This window comes from Canis lupus, chromosome 23 (assembly GCF_048164855.1).
Source record: "Canis lupus baileyi chromosome 23, mCanLup2.hap1, whole genome shotgun sequence".
NCBI lineage: Eukaryota > Metazoa > Chordata > Mammalia > Carnivora > Canidae > Canis > Canis lupus.
Window position 1 is genome coordinate 9,359,123 of NC_132860.1, and position 22,182 is coordinate 9,381,304.

Genomic DNA, 22,182 nt, shown 5'->3' on the forward strand with positions numbered 1-22,182 from the left:
GACACACAAATGCAAGATATTTACCTCTAAGCAATCCTTCCAGACACTCTTTCTCGCATGACAAAACCAAAGACAATTAAAGCCTGCTCCTTTCTAACATGCTATGCTCTATGTCACCGAGTCCAGCAGAGTGTCAGGAGACAGCTGTAACTTTCCCTTTCTACCTGGCCCCCAACCCATTCAGGACGTTGACTCCCATTCATTCATTCATTCCGCAAATATTTACTGATCCCCTCCCAAGTGCCAAACAATGCAGTATTGCTAAGATTATAAAAATAAACGTGAAACTGAGTGGCTTGGGAAGAAGAAAGACTTTATGCAATTGATGAAACACAGGTTTACAGGAGTGAGATGCACAAGATGTAAGAACGACAATTCTTTGTGATACTTTTTGCCTTTCATTAAGATTTTCCCATGTCATTGAGGATTTCTGCTTATTACATCTTTAATTATATCAGTGAAAAAGAGAGAGAGAAATATTTTAACTTAAACTAAGAATCACTTACTCCAGGGGAGCCTCTCATCTACAGTCTACCCTTTGGTGGACATGGCGGGGGAGGGGGTGGCACTGGAGGGAACTCACTCACCTAAGAAACTAGCAAAAACCTAGAGTCTGAGCCTAATGGCACTATGTTCCCAGATGTCCAGAGTGGTACTTCCGTAAGAACTGCACAAGAGATGAGAGACGTAGGACCCTGCCAGTTGTAATTGAGAGGTTGATTCCTGTCCCTGAAGTCCCACTGTGACCCCAGAGGTTCAAGGGAATGTGGATGTAGGAAATGGATAAGGCTTTGACTAACTCTGTCTGTACTTACTCAGCTTAACCAAGGGAGAAATCCCCACATACACCCAAATATACTTCTCGACCTCCCTCTCCAATACAGTTACACAGCTCGGTTCATTCCCCAAATGACCCCATGTCAGGAGCCACCGTGCTCTGTCCCCATCAGCTACCTTGCCCCCATCCTGATCCTTGCCTCTGCTTCCCCCCCCCACCCCGCCACACACACAAACACAAACTGGGAATGTACACACAAAGCTTCAGTTGCTCCCTCCCCTCCTTGGAAGAGGCTGCATTATACAAACATTCACTCTTGCTCTGCCATCCGCCATCTCATCCCCTTTCTCTTCCCAGCCCCCACATCCCCCCCCTCTCTCTAATTATCCCAAAGAGAAGTAAGATTAAAAATTAATGCCCTGAGGATGGGAGTCAGAGATGTCATTACTGTGATTCAAACTGCAGGCATGGAAAAGAATCTGATCTAAGCTTTAGGAGCAAAGTCAACTAGGACGGGATATAGAAAACCTTGATTAATTGGAACTCACCTCTACATAACCAGATTTTTTTCCCCTGGTGCTGAGGTTTTAGAGGATGCCACAACGCATAATAAATGAAATGTGTAAAACATATTCAAGTAAAAATGCAATTTGCAGGGGGGTTGTTTTGGAATCACACAAAAGGTTTAGCCAATTCCCATACGCCAGATTCCTATAAACTGTAATTTAGTGTGTGGAACGATGAGGTCAAGGTAGTTCCTACAGGATTGCTACACAAAGGAAGATTTCACTGTTTTCACTGCACTCTAAAGCAGAAAAGCAGACTTTCTTTTAGAAAGATGTGCAGTAACAAAAGTTTAAACTAGAAGGAATGTTATGTGACCTTCCGTTAAGCAAAAAAAGTAAACTCAAACGAACTAGCAGCAGTCACCCATCCTCCCTCATCCCGTTTTATTCCCCAAATATGCCACTTAACGGATTTTGCCAAATGAGCAAAGAGAAACATAGGAGAAGAGTTATAATAGCTATCATTTAATACTTAAATGTGTGCTAAGTACTGTGTTAAATACTTCAAGTGTATTATATCCCATAATCCTCACCAAAGGTTTTATTATCATCACTCTAATTTTCATGATGAAGAAGCACAGGCTAAAAGGGTAAGTCCATTACCCAATGTAACAAGGTCTCAAGGTTGTGTTATTAACAAATACCAAACAACCTAGGCGATATTGCCACTTTTTCCCTCCTGTTTAAAACCATACCTAAGACAGCTGAAGAAAGGAATGAGTGGGATATAGTATAGACCAACAGGAAAAAGTGAAGTTTAAAGAGATCGGTTAAATAAAAGAGCTTTCACAAATATGCCAATCCTAGATACTCACAGAGGATACCGGCCAGAAAGCTGGCTACCCGAATCTATCAAATAAATGGAGGTGCCTGCATTATCGTTCACTTTCTAGCATCTAAAGTTCCAAAAAATAACCTAACCTTTCCAGCATCTTTGAATCCAAAAAATGTCATCTTTTTTTCCCATTGAAAATTAAGCAATAATAATAATGATAATAACAAAACATCAGCATTCATTTCTGCTGATTGAAGACGGCAATTTTACTCCCTGGAAAGTGACCCTAAATTGGAGAAGTAGACCCTAAGTTGGAAGAGAAGAGCACAAGAGATCTTCGCCCTTAGCTGGTGTGTGACATTGGGCAGGTCACTGTGCCTATTCATGCCTCACTTACCTCAGCTGCCAAATGGGGATGGCATCACCTGCTGCGTTAGGAGGTGCAGGAGATCACAGCGCATCCAGGGCGCATTAGGGAGCCGTGATCCAAAGAGCCACTGGGCTATTGGACACCATCCACCAGACACAGAAGGGAGGCTCTAAACCTTAGGCTCCACGTCACCAGGACAGGAATCAACCATCCACAGGTGCTGGCCCAGTTCTACTCCTCCAATTCTATCCCTTCGTATCTGGGCTCATCTTCCCCTTCCCTCTGTCTCCGCCCCGGAGTGGAAGTTATCACCGAGTGTCTGCCCGCATCACTACCCGGCCTCCTAACTGGTCCCCTTGACCCCAGCCTCTCCCACCTACACTGCTACCCTCACTCCTTCTGATCTGCCCCACTTTATTAGGAAATCTTCCCGAGTCCCACTTTCACCCAGTCCCGAATTCTGACGCCCGCAGTGATTTCTCAATGCCTACAGGATAAAATCCCAAATGTTCACATGGGCTGTCCCACTTCTCCATTCTTCTCCTTCATTCTTTCCACTCCTGCCTTTGCTCACTAAACAAATATTTACAAAACACACAGCAAGCATCAGGCAGTGTGTTAGATACTAGGGCACAGATTTAGTCAGGGTTGTTGTAGACAAAAGAGCTTTAGCCGCCTCTCTCTCTCCCACCGTGCACCCTGGTATTTGTCTGCTAGGGCAACCCTAACAAAATACCACTAACGAGGTAGCTTAAACAGAAACGTATTTTCTCAGAGTGCTGGAGGCTGGAAGTCCAAGATCTAGGTATCAGCCGGTTTAGCTTCTCCTGGGGCCTCTCTGCTTGGCTTGCAGACAGTGCCTCGTTGCTCTGTCCTCATATGGCCTTTCCTCCGTGCACACACTTCGCTGGTGGGTCTTCTTCTTATAAGGATGCCAGTCAGAGTAGATTAGGGCCCCACCCTCATGACCTCACTTAACCTTAATTACCTCATTAAAATGCCCTGTCCCCCAAACACAGTCGCACTGGGGGTTAGAGCCTCAATATGAAAGGGGGGGGGCACAATTCAGCACACCCTGGGAGCTCCGGTCTGCTTCTCACGAGGCCTTGCAGAGACAGAGCTCAATCCCCACCACCACCACCACCACCTCTAGGGAAGCCTCCCCTGACCTCATGTCACCACGCTGCTGGCTGGACTGACTCCTCCAAGACACCAAAAGGGCCCAGAGATTGGGGACTATGTCCTAGCTCATCATTATAACCCTGGTGCCCATGCGTGTGGCTGACTGGCATACAGTAGGTACTCAGTAAATAATAATTCATGCGGGATGAATGAATGAATGAGACTGATCTTGTACTGTCTCACATTCTCTCCATTGAAATGAAGGCAGGGCATTGGCCTGGCCCCTTTCCTATTCCTTCTCCTGCACCTGAAGAGGGCCTCCCAACTGACTGAACGGAGTTCCCTCTGGCTGCAGTCTCTTCCCACCCTCTTCAATGACATGTGAAATGTGCTGTGGTCGGTCTTCAGCATCCGTCCTCTGAGCACTTGGTTACTACCCCCCTCCACTCAGGCCGGGAAGACACGCAGGCCAACCAGCAGGGCGCTGGCAGGAGGCAGATCAGCTTGTAACAGCTGCTACCTCAGACTCCAAAGGGGGGCTGGCAGCACACAGGCCCCTGGCCCAAGAGTCAGCTTTCAGCTCAGCAGGAAAGCCACTCAGGGAGCTGGGCCTGGAGCTGCATCCTCACCTGACACGTGAGCATCCATCCGTCCAGAGCCCCGTCCACAGGATCAGCACCTCAGAGCTCAGATCACCAGGGCGGAGACCTCCCCTGCTGGGGCTCAGCGTCACTACAGCCTGTGGCCGCCCTTGGGTGGGGAGTGGCTTGTAGTGCTGATGCGATGAATAATACGGACCCGGTTCCCAAGTGAACAAACACCTGTAAGATATCACAAAGGCCAGTCCTGCTGTGGTGTATGCGTGTGTGCATGTCCGTGCATGCACATGCGTATGGCCGGAAGGAAAAAATGACTTTTCAAGCAAAATCTGATTTAAAAATTTTAGAGATATGGGACACCTGGGTGGCTCAGTGGTTGAGCATCTGCCTTTGGCCCAGGGTATGATCCCAGGGTCCTAGGATCGAGTCCGGCATCGGGCTCCCCTCAAGAAGTCTGCTTTTCCCTCTGCCCGTGTCTCAGCCTCTCTGTGTGTCTCTCATGAATAAATAAATAAAATATTTTTTTATTTTTTTTTATTTTTTATTTTTTTTTTTTTATTTTTTAAAATTTTTATTTATTTATGATAGTCACACAGAGAGAGAGAGAGGCAGAGACACAGGCAGAGGGAGAAGCAGGCTCCATGCACCGGGAGCCCGATGTGGGATTCGATCCCGGGTCTCCAGGATCGCGCCCTGGGCTGAAGGCAGGCGCCAAACCGCTGCGCCACCCAGGGATCCCTAAAATATTTTTTTAAAAATTTAGAGATATAATCCTAGTGGCAAGGTGAAATGAGAGTGAAGTGTTGGAGTCTAGCAGACAAAACAAGCCGTGGATCCTTGGAGAAGGACCTCTCATCCTAGCTCTTGTATCTGTAAAATGGATTGGTTATATCTATATCAATATCTAAATGAGATCAAAGGGGTGCCCAGTACACTCTCTGGCACAAAGCGGTTGTTCAACATGTTGCTTTCTCTTTCTTTAGCAACGAATCTCTAGTTAGTTAGAATCTAATTTCTTAATTAGATCTAATTTCTTAATCCTTTCTGAAAAATTCACTAAATCTAGTCATGTGTGCCTGGGAAAACGACCTTAAAATATGCATGTGTTGACTTCCTTATTGGTCTGAAAATAAACAACTGCTCGCTCCTACTGGTGCAAACCAAGTGAAGAGAACTCCTGCCAAGATAAGCAATCAGAAGGTGTCATGACTTCAAACCCCCTCGGAGACCCTCCAGCCACCAAGATACTAAAGCTCAGTACCATCTTAGACTCAGCCCTCTCCGCCAGTCTGGTGACTACTCTAGCCAGGAACCCGAGCTCTCTTCCTTCTTACTTTAAAACATTGCTCCAATAAACCTGATTTTTTTTCTATTCCACTCACCGGGCCCAATCTAGCCTCCCTTAATCAAACATATCAATCACTGCACAGACCTCCCAAGCATCTCCTTGAATCTTATTTCTCCCCCTTCTTTCTAGAACAGTGGATATATTAAACCAGTCACTTGAGAAGAGTAGATTCGGCTCCAGGACCACAGGAAAAGAGGAATCTCAAAGCGACAATATTCAACTGGTATTTTATGGGAGCCTGCAGTGTGCCAGTGGATAAAGAGGGGGATGAGGCTGTCTCCAGGGAGCTGACAGTCTGGTGCAGGGGCATGATGTGTGAAAGGACATGTGGGCCACGAAGAAACATGGTGAACTACGACCCTGGCAGCGTTTGAGAAAGGCACGGGAACGTGAGGATGATCCACTCTTCACAGAGGACGGCGAGGGGCCTCAAGGGAGCAACCTCCAGGTGGACACAAGGTGTAAGCAAAGACTCAGGGTTTGGGGGGGTGGAAATGTACTGGTTGTTCGTGCAACAGCAATCAGAGTTTGGCAAGAAGACGGGGTGAGAGACAACGGGAGACTATGACAGTCAGGGCAGTCCCCACTTCTGCTTCCTCACTCCATGCCAGGCCCGGTGCTCAGCACCCTACAACCTATGAGTAAATACCACTGGGGAACACAGCCCAGGGAGGCTACAGAACTTCTCCAGGCTTGAAGCTGAGGTCAACAAGCCTCCCATGAGATTCAGGCTCTTCTTACCCGTGACACCCCAGAGGTTGGGGGCTGCGGCATGAAGTGCCAGGAGCTAGGAACAGCATCTTCTGAGGACACAGTAGGGAAATCCTTAACGAGGTGGTAACAACTGGGTTCTGGGAAGAGTCATCTGGCTAGGAGGGGAGGATGGACCAAAGGAGAAATGGAAACAAAAGAGCCAGCCAGGAAGCGATGCCACCAACCAGGCAAGAATTCCTGAGCCTCAGACTCGACAGTGAGATCAGAGAGGAGACAGCTGCCAGATATATAGCAGCATGGAGCAAGTGCAGCTGATGCCCGCATGGCAATGTCGTGGGCGGGGGTGGGGGGAGAGGGCAGGGGAGGGGGGGAGCAGAAGGCCAAATGATCCCGAGCTCAACCACAGGTGACAGGGAAGTTGGGGGTGCCGTTAATAAAAAATGAAGAGGAGAAGCCGATAGGGCAGTAGGATACAACACTCCCCTTTGCAGGGCAGGAGTTGGCAATCCACAGCGGTTCAGCCAACCTTGGAGATTTTAATTACACTAAGCCTCAGTTCACCCTCTCCAAAGTCATTTTTTTAAAAAACTGTCTCCAGGAGGCTTTCATGCTGCGAAGCTGACAGCCAGGAGAATTCACACTAAACCATCTTTGTCACCACTCAGTCATCAAGCATCTTAAAAAACCCTGAACAATTCTTATTTTACAGTGTTCATCCTCTGTGGGAAAGCTCCATCTGTGAAGGACAAACTTCTAAGGAGGAGTAGAGAAAAATCAATCACAGAGTCATTCCCCTGACTGATCAATAGGTGTCTGTCAGGGAAATTCTACTTCTCCCATCTATGCTAGTTAAGTGGGTTCTTGCAGCACTGAACAATACTTACCGCACTGAATTTCTCTCCATGGCAATTTGCAGCCCTGGGCCTCTCTAGATTTTTCCCTGACTTCAGCACAGAATTTAAATTTGACAAGTGCTGGGCATGCATGAGACCCACTGTCCATAAGTGGTGCCAAGATAAGTCACCCCAGGGGAAGTTCTGAGGGGCACCCCCCTGAAAGGCAGGGCGAGAGCGGGCGTGCTCACATCTAAAATCTGCGGTCTGATCTTCCCGTGGCCAGCTGCTTCTTATCAGTGAGGTCCCCACTCAGAGACGCGCCCTCAGGGAGGCATCCCCTAGGCTCAGCTAGCTCGGCCCTCGTGGGAGCCAGGAATTGCCTCCCTCTCAATCTGCAGGGTAGCTGCACAGGTGTATAAGAGGCATAAAAGTCCACCAAGCTGTAAACGTAAGCAGCATGCATTTTACTGGATGTAAGTCATCTCTCTATTAAAAAGGAAATTGAAATGATTATAAATATGAAAGGCACCCCTCCCCTCACCCGTTACACCACTATGCCCTATTTATTTTCCTTAGAGCATAAACTGTTGTCCACAAATAAATGACGTTGTTACTTGCCTATGGCTCACTGTGCAGGGAGGCACTCACTCCCCAGCACAGTAGCCGCTAGTCACATGTGTTTATTTCAGTTTAAATAAACTAAATGAGATTTAAAATTAAGGTCCTCAGTCACACTAGCCACATCTCAATTGCTCCGTGGCCCGCTATGGCTAGAGGCTACTATTTTGTTCGGTGCAGGAACAGAACATTTCCATCACTGCAGAAAGTTATATGGGACAGTGCTGGTCTAAAATGTGAGCTTCAGGACAGAGGCCTTGTCTGTCTAGTTTATGCCAGGCTCCTAGGAGAGCAGTAGGCACATGGAAGGCACTTAGTATAAATACTTGTTGAAAGGACGAATAAAGGAATTTTGTTATACTAAAAAAAAAAAAAATTGCGGAGCAAAAACAAAAACCTGGAAACCTCCTAAATGTGCATCTGTAAGGGATTAATTAAATAAATTTTGGCACATTCTATACTGGGACTCTATTCAGTCGTGGAAAGGCACAGAGAAGGCGTGTATATAATGACTCAGATATCTACGCTATATTAAGTGAAAGAGCAAGTTTCTTAAAAATATGTACAGCGCGATTCCGTTTTTTATTAAGAAACACAAACCCAAACTAGTCACGAGCGACACATACCCAACTGTTAAAAGCAGTCGGTGCTGGGTAGAATTAGAGAGGAGAGGCATCTGCATTCTATGTTCTTCTGTAATGTCTGAACGTGTAATGAGTATGTATTACTTGAGGGTTCTTTTTGAGATTTAAAACAAAATTACATGCAGCCCTCTAAGAACAAAAAGAGGGAAAAAAAACCCACATTGCAAACTGTCCCTAGAATATACAGAACATTTCTTACATAATTACCAAGTGCCAAATTCATTACCAGCTTTATTTCATTTAATCTTAACAACCCTGTAATTAAATACCATCATCAGCCGTTAAAAATGTAAATCTAAAGATCAGACAGGTTAAGTAGCTTTCCCGGGGTTGCACAGCCAGCACGCAACACAACTGGCATTGAACCCAACTCTCTGGGCACTCTTCACCACAGAAAGCACAGGCAAATACCACCCAGAAAAGCCCAGAACTAGCCACTCCAACTATATGAAACTCCAAACAAGGGCCAAGTTACATTGAGTTGCAGGAAACCAACCAACCGAACCCTGGAGAAGGCGGCGTGTGCTGCTCAGGACAGTCGGAAATAGAGCAAAATTGAGGCCAGCCACTCTCCCTCCGCCTTGTCTCCCAAGCTCCCCACAATTGTCCTCGGTGCACACACACACACAAACACAGACACACGCATGCACACATGCATGCACGCACAGACTGCCAGCAACGCCACAAGGATCTGGTGCCAATGCACGCCTGGTAACTTAAGCATGCTGGTGGAGACGTCCCAGCTCCCCAGCAGATGCCTTGATTGTGCCTTTGTTGGATTTTCAGCCAATCCCCCCTAAAGAGGAGTTTTCAGCTCACCCGAGATATCTGAGCCAAAACACCGCAGAGTCGCCTTTCAGCTCGGTGGACAAGGCATTCCAGGCTGCAAGCCGGGAGGCTTGTTTAGCTTCACACTTGACGCAAATGGGGTGTGTGTTTACCCACAAACACACACATGCACACACCAACAGAAGCTGCCGCCGCCAACAGAAGCTGCTGCAAGAGGCAGTATTTCTAGAAGCCCAGGAACTGTACTCGAGTAAAACCGTACTTGAGCAACACAGAACTGGATCACGACGCCTATCAGGAAAAACGATCTCACTCCTCCTGAGCAAAGTTTCAACCACAGCCTGGAAAATTCAGTAGGAGATGAAATGTAATACTCTATTAAGCCTTATTTTGCCAGCACAAGTGAGAGCTCACTCAAGCATGGAGAGTCATTAAAATGGATCTTACATATATCATTATAAATTTAATAATCGCCATGACGGCTAGAGTTCAAGTTAAAATGAATGTCAGCTGAGCATGACCAATTGATGTTACCCCAGCTGCCACAGAGCCTCACTTGGGGTTATATTCCACTTCTAGAGGCTCCATAGTACATGTGGACCCAACACAGCCAGAGCCAAGAACAGATGGGAAATGCAGACATCTACACCTAGCCAAGGAGAGGCCGTCATAATTGCATATTATCTCGGTGTACCAGCCCAATTAAAATTTTCTACAGTGTCAGAGGTCCCAAATGTTCCTCCACTAAGTGTCTGGATACCAAACTTGGCTGACACTTAGCAAAATGCAGTCAATCCCAGGAGCTGTTCACAACAGTTATCAATTTTCCTCCTATCTCTCAGAAAGCTCCTGCAGAAATCCTGGTAGGTTATACGCTGAGTAAGTCAAACACCACAAAACAAATTTACTTATCTAGGCGCCTAAGATCGTGGGCATTCTTCCTACGTCCTGGGAAGGGTAGTTTCAGGAGTGGAATCTTTTTCTTTAGGAATGGAGTCAGTATCTAGGTTTATAAGATGAAATTTGTTTCCGTTTATTTTTATCCCTTGAAGGCAGAGCGAAACCTCATACAAAACCCTACTCACTCACACACATGCGTAGAGCCATCTAAAATCTAGGGGAAAGTTCCAAGGCTACTTTTCCCCTCCGCGTGGATTTCATACCGGGAAGAAATGGGTTTTGAGACACAGAAGGAGAGGGAATACTCCACACAGGAAACACCACAAGTTTTTCTACCATCCGCAATATCTTCCGAGGAAATATCAGAAATTATTTTCAGATTAACACAGGTTCTGGCTCTGCTTGAGCTGTGTTTAACCCTTGCCGCTCCTGGCCCTAGCAACTCCCCTGGGAGTGGGGAGACACAGCTCCAGCTCTCCTTCTAGACAGCCGGCCACTCGATGCTCTTCCTGAACATCTGGCTTTTTAAAGACAAGTTGAACTTTAACTGGTACACAGGTCCTGGGTGGCTGCAGCTTTCACACCGATGACAGCAAATGACCTACACTCAACAGGCCTTTTTAAACGGCTGTGACATTCTCACAGATGGGGCCAAAGACCGGAGTCCGATAGGTTTTTGATCCATCAACACAAGAGCCAGCAGACCACACGGAGAAAACCTCAAACGAAACCACGGCTTGTCAGGAGCCCCATTTCCAAAAGGTGCTAAGAGTGCGTGAATCCCAAAGGGGGCCTCAGTGCGAGGAAGCCCAGATTCGACGGAGAGGACGCACGACACTTTTGGTTTGTTAACTCCCGGGGTTGTGAAAGCATACGAATCCTTGACTTTCTGGCTCCCGGGATCAAATGCTGTCCCCTGCCCTTCTCCTCTTCCTCTTGTCCCCTTGCCCACCTCAAGCCCAGCACCCGGACCTGCCAGAGCGGGAGCCGCCACCCCACCTGCTCAACCGGGAGAGACGCAGCAGCGAGCACAACGGGGACAACCAGGTCCTGCCCCGACACGGCCACCCGGGCTCTCGGCATCGTGCTGAGCAACTCCAGCGCCGGAGGCCAAGCGACGCAGTTGTGGCACTTACCCTCTTTTGATCTTCCAGCCCATGGGTCACCAGCTTTCTCTTCTGCTGTTGGCCGGGCTCAGAAACCGGTTCCATTTCCCAGGAGTAAAATCCCTCTCTCCTTCAGCGATGCTTCCAAATCCACGGAGGAAGAGAATAAGGCAGGCCGAAGGGCTGCATGCGCGCCGCCCGACTCGGCCCTCTCCGGCCCAGGCAGCCCACGCGACCTCTTCAAAGGTCTTCCCGGCTTCTGGAAATCCACTCGGGGACCTCGCTCGCCATCACTGCCCGAGCCATGAGGGCGGCTGCCGCCGGCATGGTGAGAGCTGGGGACCGGGGCTCGACTTCAGTTCCACGACTGGCTTCCCGAGAGCCCGGGGCACAGATCTGGGCAAAGGCGAGTCCATGTCCTGGGGCCCGGGCCACATTACTGCCCCTGAAGTCCCTTCCCTCGCTGTCTCCTTGGCACCGGGAATTTATATGTCAATAACACCGTGAATGGGCATTTAATCCCCCGCGCCGCCAGCATCCACATCCCTCTCCGGCAGCCCCTGGCTCCCATAAATCACCGCAGAGGCTGCGCGGAAAGCCGCCCCCCACGGCTCCTGCGGGCGTTCATCACAGAGGCTGCTGTCGTCTTTCCTCACCGACTGACACCCATACCTGCGGAGACAGTGGTCAACAGTCAGATGTGTGTCTCGGGGAGAGCTCAGGGGTGAGCTGTCCTGCCCACCGGCTGGAGCCCCAACCACGCAGCAGCCAGCGATCCTCCTCCGAGCCTCTCAGTCCCCCCAGCACGTCCATGGACAGGCGACCGGGTGGGGGCCTCATGGGCCCCCCACTGCTCCCGATGGGAGGCACACAGAGGACCCTGTTCTTGAAATAGGCCCACCAGGGCCCGAAAGGGGGTCTTTCAAACCCATGTGGGGCGCACCAGCAGCAGCAGCAGCATCACAGGAAGAAGGCACCCAGGTACGATGAGACAGGGAAGCAATGGGCTGTGAAGCAAAAAAGCATCAACATTTCCCCCTCAATTACAGCTGCGGAGGCAGCGGAGGCAGCGTGCGGCAGGCGAGACGCCGGGGGCCGCCGGGGACGTGGAAAAGAGCAGCGTGGATCAGCTGCGGCTGGAAAGGGAAAGGCGGGGTGTGCTACAGAGCTGCATTCCCTGCCTCGGAACCTGCAGGCTGAGCAGACACCCAGTCACCTCCCAGCTGACGTCACAGCAGCTGAAGGGGCCGGGAGGGGGGAAAGGGGAGGGACCTCCCCACCCAGGACAGCAGTTCGCTCGGGGTGTGCCCCTCCTGGCCCGCACCTGAGAGGTGGGAACCCATTTGAGAATTGCCTCGAAGATGCACCACCCAGTAAATGCGAATGCGTCTCCCCCGACACAGAACCAGCAGCCCCAGGAAAGAAAGAGAAGAGGGGAAAAAGCCCTTCAGTAAGAAGGCACTAGCTTCTTGCCAGCGTTTCTAATCAACTCACTGGCCACCCTACAATTCAGGCCGCGCCAGCCTCCGGGAGAGCCGTGGGCAGATCCGGCCGCAGCGGGCACGAGACAGAGGCCCTCAGACCATCCCTTGCAGCTGTCCTGACCGGTGGCCACTTTGGAATGAGGCCGAAGCCATCGCCTATCACAAAGGGCTTCCGCAGCACGGCTCAGTGCCAAAGCAGGTTAAAAGGGGGACAAGAGACTCAGCCACAAAGGGCTTGTGAGGAGGAAGACGGGAAATGCTTCTCTTAGGGAGAGGAGTCGCAGAAAGGTTGAAGGCTTATCCTAACCCACAGAAAACCCTCCGCTGGGGCAGATTTTGGCAAGTGAGTTCCCAAGTCACAAATGTTCTGAATTTGGCAAGAATGGATGAGAGCAGAATGTCCAGAAGAGGGGCACCTCTTCTAGCCCAGGGCACTGACATGAAAGGCAGCTTGAAGGGCGCCTGGGTGGCTCCGTCAGTTAAAGCATCCAACTCTTGATATCAGCTCAGGTCACGATCTCAGGGGCGTGGGATCGAGCCCTGTGACAGGCTCTGTGTGCAGTATGGTGTCCGCTTGTCCCTCTTCCTCTGTTCCTCCCCCCCTTTCACTCTCCTCTCTCTCAAATAAATAAAATCTTAAAAAAAAAAAAAAAAAAAAAAAAAAGACAGCATGAGTGAAGCCCTCTGCTAGCCCAGGAAATAGCTGAGCTTCCAGAGAAGTAGGCACGTCTGGTTGCCAACTACCACCGCCATCTCCAAAGCCCCTTCATGGGATCCCTGGCAAAAGCGAGACCTCAGATCCATTCTTTTATTATTCTAGATCCCAACGCAAATAAACTCTGGCCAAGTGGCTTTCAATAGTACCCTTTTCTGAATCTAACCTGAGATTTCAAACTAGGAGGCTCAGACGGATCTGAATCTTTGCAGCTTAATTCATTCCAGGTGTCGCCTGGAGCAAGTAACTTACCCTCTCCGAGCCTCAGTGTTCTCATCTGTAAAGCGGGGGTAATAACACACAAGCGTGGAAAGATGGATCACCTACTGACCAGAGTAGGTGTCGGAACGTCAGTAGCTGCTAGCCAGACACTGTCTGCTGTTCGACACATTCATCCAACAAATCTCTATCCAGTCATCTTTCTTCAGTTGGGATTCTCAGCCTAGCGTTACAGATGAGACAACTGACGATAAGGAAGGTCAAGGAAGTTGCCTGAAGTCACACAGTCCGTAAACTGCAGGGCTGAAATTTGAACCCAGGTCTGACTTCACATCCTTGCTCATATCCGTGCCTCTCTGGCCGGATCACTGCTCTGTGGCTTTTCACCAGCAGCCTGAATCCAGAGTCCACACTTTTTACAGCTCCTGGCTCTCCGCATGAATAATAATTAAAGAAAAAGACAGGTGCCAAAGGGTCCTCTACTTGGAAGGGCCTTCTCCAGAGGGACTGCTCCATTCACAGCTCTGGGCTCCTTCCATCTAGGAGGACAGCTCTGCACTCTGCACCAGGCACTACCTCTCTCCCGGGTGAGACCCTGTCACATCCCATCATGCCAGCCGGTGCACACGCCCCAAGCATACATGGGGACAGACGTTCTCACCGCAGAAGTCCCTCCCCATCGGTGGGGAGCGAGAGGATGTTCAACACCTCTTGGGAGCTTTTTCTTTTTTCTGGGAGCCAGTCTCCTCCAGTTCTGGGGCTATTATTATTCTGGTGCTGGGCATGGTGGTAGTAGAGGGGGGAGTATACAGGGGACCCAAGAAAGGGGAGAAGCAAGGATGCTGCTGTCACTAGCTGCGGTATCCAATCTGTCTCTTGATTGAGGAGGGCAGGCTTCATTGGAGCAAGTCCTGATGTAAAAGCTCTCATTTCTCTCTGCCCAGAGAAATCTCAGGAAGTCAAAACACACTTGAACTTAAAAACAAACAAACCTGACTGGGTTTGGGCGGGACTAAGAGAACGTTTACCCAGATTGTTGAAAAGGCAGCATGTTTGCTGAAATGGCCCCTAAATGCAACAACTCGTCACTAGCTTCTCTGTGCACAAGTCTGCCAGGAGCCGCTGTTAAGAGAAGGGGGAACAAGGCGAAGGCTGGACCCAACTGCACTGTAAGATGGGGGATGGGACATTTAGGGCAAGTCCCTGCCTGCCCCCTAAAGTCCAGAAGACAAATCTAGTCATATTGAAGACATTCTGAACACACCACCAGGGCTTCCTCCTGCCTGGACCAAACACAGTCTCCAAAATCCCTTCAGTTTCCATTCCACATCTGCTCAAACCCTTCCTGCTGTCTGGGTCATCCCCAAGTGAAAAAAGCTATAAAGACTGCCTTGGAGGTCGAGTCCAGAATATGGGGATCCAGAAAAAGGATCTAGTCTCAGACGTAGAGGCATCCTTCCAAGAAGGCCCACAGAGGCTCCTTCCTGTAATAAAACGCTATTCCTTGATAAATGCCAGTTGGGGGGTTCCAGGTGCTAGACAAGTCACAGGCCAGGCCAGGTGGAGTGCACTCCTTCCTTCCACCCTAGGTGTTGGAATCCAGAGCCCATATTACATGTTTTTGTAAAACGTCCTTCTCAAATTCCCCCAAAGTTTTTTAAAATTTGGCAAAGCCCCTTTGGTCTTCTCATCACCTCTCTCCCCGTCTCTAGCTACTCCTGCCCCACCAAACCTCCCTCCCCCAGGTGGCTCTAAGACTGGGGAAACTGGTTTTAAACCTGGATTCAAGGCCTGGTGGGGAAGGGGGTTCGGGGTGACGGTGAGAAGGGAAGCCTGACCTGTTTCATCTCATAACTAGAGTTCAGCTTCCTAAACCGGGGTGCATCCGTCTTTCCAATGGTCTAATTAACACTCATCACCAACACAGCGTTTTTAATTAGTCTTCGGTGCCAATAGGGGAAACGAGGAGCTTCTTGGAAGCGTAGCCTTTCATTAATCAATCAATCAATAAGTTACATAAGATGGAAGAAAGAGAGCCAAGGAGGTGTGGGGGGTTTCCAGGCCGGGATTTTAACGCGGGGGCTTTCTTGCTGCCCCAGGGGAGTCGGCCGAGCCCGCTTCTGCTCCAGCCGGGAGGGAGGAGGGCTGACCCAGCCAGCAACCCCCGCCTTTATTTGCGCACGGCCAGCGAGCGGAGCGTGCTCCCGCCTCTTCCCCGAAGAAAAGAAAGGATCACACACAAAAATAAGTCACTAGGGCCCCAGCTGGGCGGGCGGGCTGCCGCCGTCGCCCGGGTCCCTTTGCCCGCAAGAAAGGAGCCGCCTCGGCGGAGCGCGCACCCCACGCCCGGGAGGCGCCCGGCGCCCCTCCCGCCCCTCCCGCCCCTCCCGGCCCTCCCCGGGCCTCCCTCCGCCTGCAGCTACCCCGCGCCAGCGTGGGAGGGACCCACGGGGAACCGCGAGGCGCCGGGCTCGGGTCCACCCACACACGGGCACGGACCCCGTGCAGAGCCTCAGACGGACACGGGCGTAGTGGGCACTCGCGGAGATCCAGGCACACACCCCCACGCGCACCCCGATACCTACAGAAGCTGGGGCCACGCACCGAGATGCACGTCCGCGCGGGGAGGGCCCCACGCAAACAGGCTCCAGACCCGCATTCGCGGACAGAGGTGGGCAGGGAGAGAGACAGAGACGGAAAACACGCGCGCACCCGCGCACTCACACACACACGCACACGCCCCGAAAATACATGGAAACGCCGGCAGAAGGCTCGACAGATCGGCAGACGCAGGCACCCGAGAGGGGCGTTCACAGACACCCGCGCCGGCAGCAAACGCAGGGGGGACCCAGGCGCGAGGGTCCCCGGGGACGCGGTCACGCGGGGCGGAACGCGCGCACACACGCGAGGCGCCCCGAGGCGCAGCACCCGCACCAGGAGATCCACCCAGCCGCGGGCATGCACGCCCGGAGGGATGCGCACCCACTCGGGCTGGGGGGGGGGGGCGGCGCCCGGCCGGGGAAAGTGCGCCCCGAGCCCGCAGCCCCGCCCCGCGCGCCCAGCCCGCAGCTGCCGGGGAGACCCCGCCGGCCGGTCTCGGAACAAGGCGGCCGCCGAGCGCACGGCCGCAGGGTCCCCGAGGCGCGGCCGCGCGGGCTGGGGTCGGGGAGGGGGGGCCTCCGCCGGGGTCCCGGAGCCGAGGAGCGGCCCCAGCCCCGCAGCGCATCCCCAGCCCCGCGGCGCATCCCCAGCCCCGCAGCCCCAGCCCCGCGGCGCATCCCCAGCCCCCTCCGCGCCCGTCCCGCGGCGCCGCAAACTTTCCCGGCCGCTCCCCGCGCGGGGCGGGGCGCCCCAAGCCCGGGCCTGCGAGGGCGCGCGGGGCGGCGGGGGCTCCTACCTGCGCCCACGCGGCCCCGCCGAGCCGCAGCCTCCAGCCGGTCTCGCCGCGCTCGGGCCGGCGCTCCCCAGCCCGGGCCGCCGCCGCCGCGCCTGCCCCTCCGTTACCCGGGAAACCGCCTCCTCCTCCCCCCGCCGGCCAACCAGCGGCGTTCACATGGCGCCTGGCAGCCAATGCGCGACCTCGCCATCCCGGTCCCCTGGCAGGGTCCCGAGCCCTTTCCCAGGCTAGGGGACCGAAGAGAGGCCGGCTCTCCGCGCTGCTGCTACTCTAAGGGGGGCCCGGGGAGGAGGGAGGAGGGGGCCGGGGGCCGGGGGCCGGGGCAGGCGTCTGGGCCTATCTGGCGTCCTATCTGGCGTCCTTCTTCCGGACCTGACACTTTAAGGGAGACCTGCATCGCTGGAGAACCTGAGTTGAAAGCACATCAGGGCACCTAGCGCAGTTTTCCCCTAAATCCAGAAATGTAATGGGGTAGCTTGCCATCAGGGCGCCGTGCAGCCTGCGGACACCCCCCGGGGGGGGGGGCGCTCACAATCCCGCCCCCCAAGGCAATGCTTACTTAGGAACCCCCCCCCCTTGTAGAGCTCTGACTGGGGGCAAGTTCTCTTCAACACGGAACTGCAGGCCGCCTCCGTGCCAAGATCCCTTTCTGTTCTCTTGAACACACAGAACAAGTTTTCTTGGCCAGCTAACAGGACGTCAGAAACTAGAAGGCAGTGCGAAGGCAGTGCATCCTAGTCCCTGGTGACCCTTTTTTTTTTTATTTTCTTTTAATGTAGTGAATTTTTTAAAGATTTTATTTATTTATTCATGAGACAGAGAGAGAGAGAGAGAGAGGCAGAGACACAGGCAGAGGGAGAAGCAGGCTCCATGCAGGGCGCCTGACGTGGGACTCGATCCTGCGTCCCTAGGATCATGCCCTAGGCGGTGCTAAACCTGGGCGGTGCTAAACCGATGAGCCACCCGGGTTGCCCCCCCTCCCCCGTGACCCTTCTTCAGAAAGTTCTCATTCATCTCTGTCTTCCATCAGGTCCGTTTCAAAACAAGAGAGGTTTGTGTTCCATTGTGTCCCTCTGTCCCTCTTCTATGAGGTGGTCTAGTTATATAAATGCCTGGAAGGGAGGAATCTCAGGATCCAAGCAGTATTTGCAAATAAGATCTGGACTGGGGGAGGAAAAAAATCTCCCATCTCCTAAAATGAGGCCAGTTCCCAAAACCTCTAGTAAAAGGAGAGGTGCTAGGGTGAACACCTTGGTCTCTGAAGACTTCATGTTTCCCTATTTTCTCCTCCAATCAAAACTTGCTCCATCACACGGGGTATCCAAGGGGAGAAGGCAAGGAGTCTTACTGGTCCTGGCAAGACAGTGGTCTGCCCTTTCCAAAGCCTACAGATGCCACCAAGCTGCAGGGTCTGTCCACCAGCTCCCCAGAACAGGAGCTCAGGACAGAGACCAAAACGGAAGGCCAGTTCTGCTGCTGACTGGGGCGTGGGAGGAGATTCAAGCTCAGAAAGAAGGGTGGGCTCATCTGCCATCAGAGCAGGAGGGATTGACGAGGTCCACACAGTACTCAGCCAGACGTGCACCAGCTCCAATTACTACTCCCCAGGTCTGGTAGTAGGAAAGGTGCAGAAGCCTTCTTATTTTGGGGGGCGGGGTGCTCATGCCCACTCAAACACATACTCAGGTGTGTGATACACCTGAGTCGTGTCCAGTTCATTTAGAACTGGAAAATAGTCTACAGCCCTACCACCCTGAACACACCCAATCTCATCTGATCTCAGAAGCTAAGCGGGGTGAGGCCTGCTTAGTACTTGAGTGGGAGAACTGAGAAATGAAAACCATGCCACTTTTCTTAGCCAATTCCTGCAAGTGTCTCTGAGGTCATGCAAGCCAAAAGACCAGCAGGGGAATGGTAGGGAGTAACATCATGTTCCCAGTTGTAGGGAGTGTGATATAGTGAGAAGAATACATAACTAAATCAAACAGCTTAGGCCGGAATCCCCTCTCTGTCATTTATCAGTCTTACATTCTTATCGCTGAACCTCAGTTTCCTCATCTGTAAAAGAGGGAAGCTACTAGTCCTCCTGACAGAGCTGTCCTGAAGATCAGATGTGACCACGAATGCTTTGTAAGCAATAATGTACCTTGCAGAGGAGGGCTTTTGCCAACAGACCCAGTTTGCCCCTGTGATGGTTAATTTTGTGTGTCAACTTGGCTAGGCCGTGGTACTAAGGTTTTGGTCAAATACCAGGCTAGATGTCACTGTGAAGGTAATTTTTAAAGGTGATCAACGCTTAAATCAGTAGACTGAGTAAAATAAATTACCCTCCGTAATGTTGATGGTCCTCATCTAGTTAGTCAAACCCTGATGAGAAAAGACTGAGATCCCTCAAGAAAGAAGAAATTCTTCCTCCGTACTTGTCTTTGGACTCAAGACTGCAACATCAACTCTTCCACATTCCAGTTTTTTTTTTTTTTACTTGAGTTACAAAGAGAGCTTCTCAATTGAGGGACCATCTCTTAGTTCTCTTCCTCTCCCCTCACCTAGGAAGGAATCAAGCACATTGAATGCTGATGATGGATGGATGGATGGATGGATGGATGGATGGATGGATGGATGAATCCTTTACAAACACCTTACTCAGATTAGCCTGAGGGAAAAAATCCTATGGAGCTAGCAGGGAGAGAGGAGTATCCACTCCTCCTCTTTTCTATATCCTTGTATGATACCAACTTTATCATCACCACCATCTTTCCCTTCTTTTAAGACTTAGCTCATTTTGTCTCTTCCAACATACCTCGATTTAATCTAAAATACCTCAAATCAGTTTTACTCTCTGCCCTCTCACTTCATCCTTTCATAGTTATATTACACCTGTGTGATTATATTTTCTTGCTCCTTCATTTAGTTGATAGATTTTATTGAGTGCCTATATATGCCAAGAATTTTCATGTCTGTACAGTATGATCTCACTGCTGAGAACACATGAAGAATCAGAAAATCACTGAGGAGTCAAAAAAGAGGATACAGGGGGATCCCTAGGTGGCTCAGTGGTTGAGCACCTGCCTTCGGCCCAGGGCGTGATCCTGGGGACCCGGGATCAAGTCCCACATCAGGCTGCCTTCATGGAACCTGCTTCTCCCTCTGCCTATGTCTCTGCCTCAGTCTCTCTCTGTCTCTCATGAATAAATAAATAAAATCTTAAAAAAAAAAAAGAAAGAAAAGGGATACAAAGGTTTGCAATAAAAGATATAGCCTTTCGGATCCTCATTCAAAGCCTGTATGCTCTTGGTTTACTCACACTTTTAATGGGGCTGGTTTTTTAGTTTCCAAAACCACAGCAAATCAGAGGAAGGCATTTATCCCTAGCAGTTGGCAGACTGACAACTCTAAGAAGTCAGAGAGGACAATCTGTCAGCAAGAGAGGAGGCCAATAAACCTGCGAAAAACAAAACAAAAGGTGCAGGCAATCTGGGACCATTTAGTGAATAGGCAATCAATCTTCCACATCTCATCCATTCATTAAACTGCATGGACCCATCATAATGCTGACTCAATTCAACGGAGGTCTTACAAGACAGGGTAGATTTTAGTATCTTAGAAAGCTTTTCATACAAATTGACTAAATGGAACTTAGTGGCTACTAGGAAAGTTCAACTGCCAAAAATGGTTCAAATTCTGGACAGCCAATATTTTATGCTGATGGAATTATTAATTTATTAAGCAAGTCTAAGACATGCCTGTTGCTTTAAATACTTGATTGCACTCAAGCCCCACAATAACCCTGTGAAGGGGATACTGTTATTATTCTTGTTTTCTGAAGGGAGAAAGGGAAAGAAATAAGCTCAGAGGGGTTGAGTAACTTACCTTTGGTCACAAAGCTGGTTAGTAGATCCTTTATGACCAAATCAAAAGATGGAAAGAGTAGACAATATTTTTTTTTTTTTATTCCTCTTAAGGCTTAGCATAGATCTGGGCCTATGATACGTACTCAAAGTAAGGGCTCAGGTTTCATCCATCCAATAAATTTGTCCCAGGAATTGTGCTAGTATCTGGAGATACACTGGAGAGTAAGCCAGGCACAGACCCTGTCCTCTGGATAGTGCCACACCTTTGTGGCAGATGGATAAATCCCTTTGTGGCAGATGGGGGTGGGGGGTGGAAGGGTATCAATTTGCTGTGATCATAGTAAATAAGACTCTTATTCTGAGTCTTTGGGAAGCAGCTGAAGTTTCATTCTTGTAAAACCTAAGTTCAGATAACCCTAGTTAGAGGTGTGCATGTGAAGAAAAGCCACCCCCCCACCTCTACTGTCCCCATTTCTCAGGCAGCCGGTGCCCCTCATGCCATGCTGCCCCCCTCTGCAACTTCACTGAAGAGTGACTCAATGCAAGCCCCTTCAGCATCCTCATCTGCAGAATGGTTTCGGCGGTGGTGGCAGGGCGGGGAGAGATGGATGAGCTGGGACATTCTGGTCCTCTCTCCTCTCCTGGCTCTGGCAGGTTCTTCTCAAACTTCTCACTCACCGTCCTTTCCTCAGCACCACCACAGCTGTGAGTAGCTAGAGTAGATGTGGGGAGACTGTTTACCCGACTGTGATGGTTGGAGACAATGCCACATTGTCTAAAATAGACAGTGGCTGGGAGGGAGTTTATTGTCAGCTGGCAAGGGGTGGAAGCAGGGGGTGGACCAGTTCTGGTTTCCCAGCCCCAGCACTTCTACAAGCATGGGAGGATGCTATAAAAACAAGCCTGCTGAGAACCTCCCACGGGTGACATGAGCACATCAGTTGAGAGCTCTGGAGGAGTCAAGTGTAGAGAAAGGGGCTCGGAGTGCTAGCAAGGTTGAAATGGGTAAGAAAATCCAAGCTATTAGTTAATTTTAGTAGGTTCGTTTGATTTCAAGATACCTATAAGAAAAGAGGGGACAGGGATCCCTGGGTGGTGCAGCGGTTTGGTGCCTGCCTTTGGCCCAGGGCGCGATCCTGGAGACCCGGGATCGAATCCCACATCGGGCTCCCGGTGCATGGAGCCTGCTTCTCCCTCTGCCTATGTCTCTACCTCTCTCTCTCTCTCTCTCTCTCACTGTGTGCCTATCATGAATAAATAAAATAAAAAAAAAAAAGAAAAGGGGACATATGTGGGCAAGAAATGGTGTGAAAACTGTAATTTAAAACAAATTCAGTGATTTATTGAGTGC

At 50.7% G+C, this 22,182-nt stretch overlaps 1 protein-coding gene across 1 annotated transcript in view; it reads right to left on the bottom strand.

Annotated features, from left to right (window-relative positions):
- The window catches only part of NAV2 (neuron navigator 2), a 727,084-nt gene extending 710,052 nt beyond the window's left edge, over positions 1-17,032 (bottom strand). The window contains exons 1-2 of the mRNA XM_072793786.1: positions 16,981-17,032; positions 11,196-11,837 (exon numbers count right to left, since the gene is read on the bottom strand). Coding sequence (XP_072649887.1) covers positions 11,196-11,270 — 75 coding nt within the window. The 5' untranslated portion in view covers positions 11,271-11,837; positions 16,981-17,032. The remainder of the gene's footprint in view (positions 1-11,195; positions 11,838-16,980) is intronic.
- Positions 17,033-22,182: the final 5,150 nt, after the last annotated feature.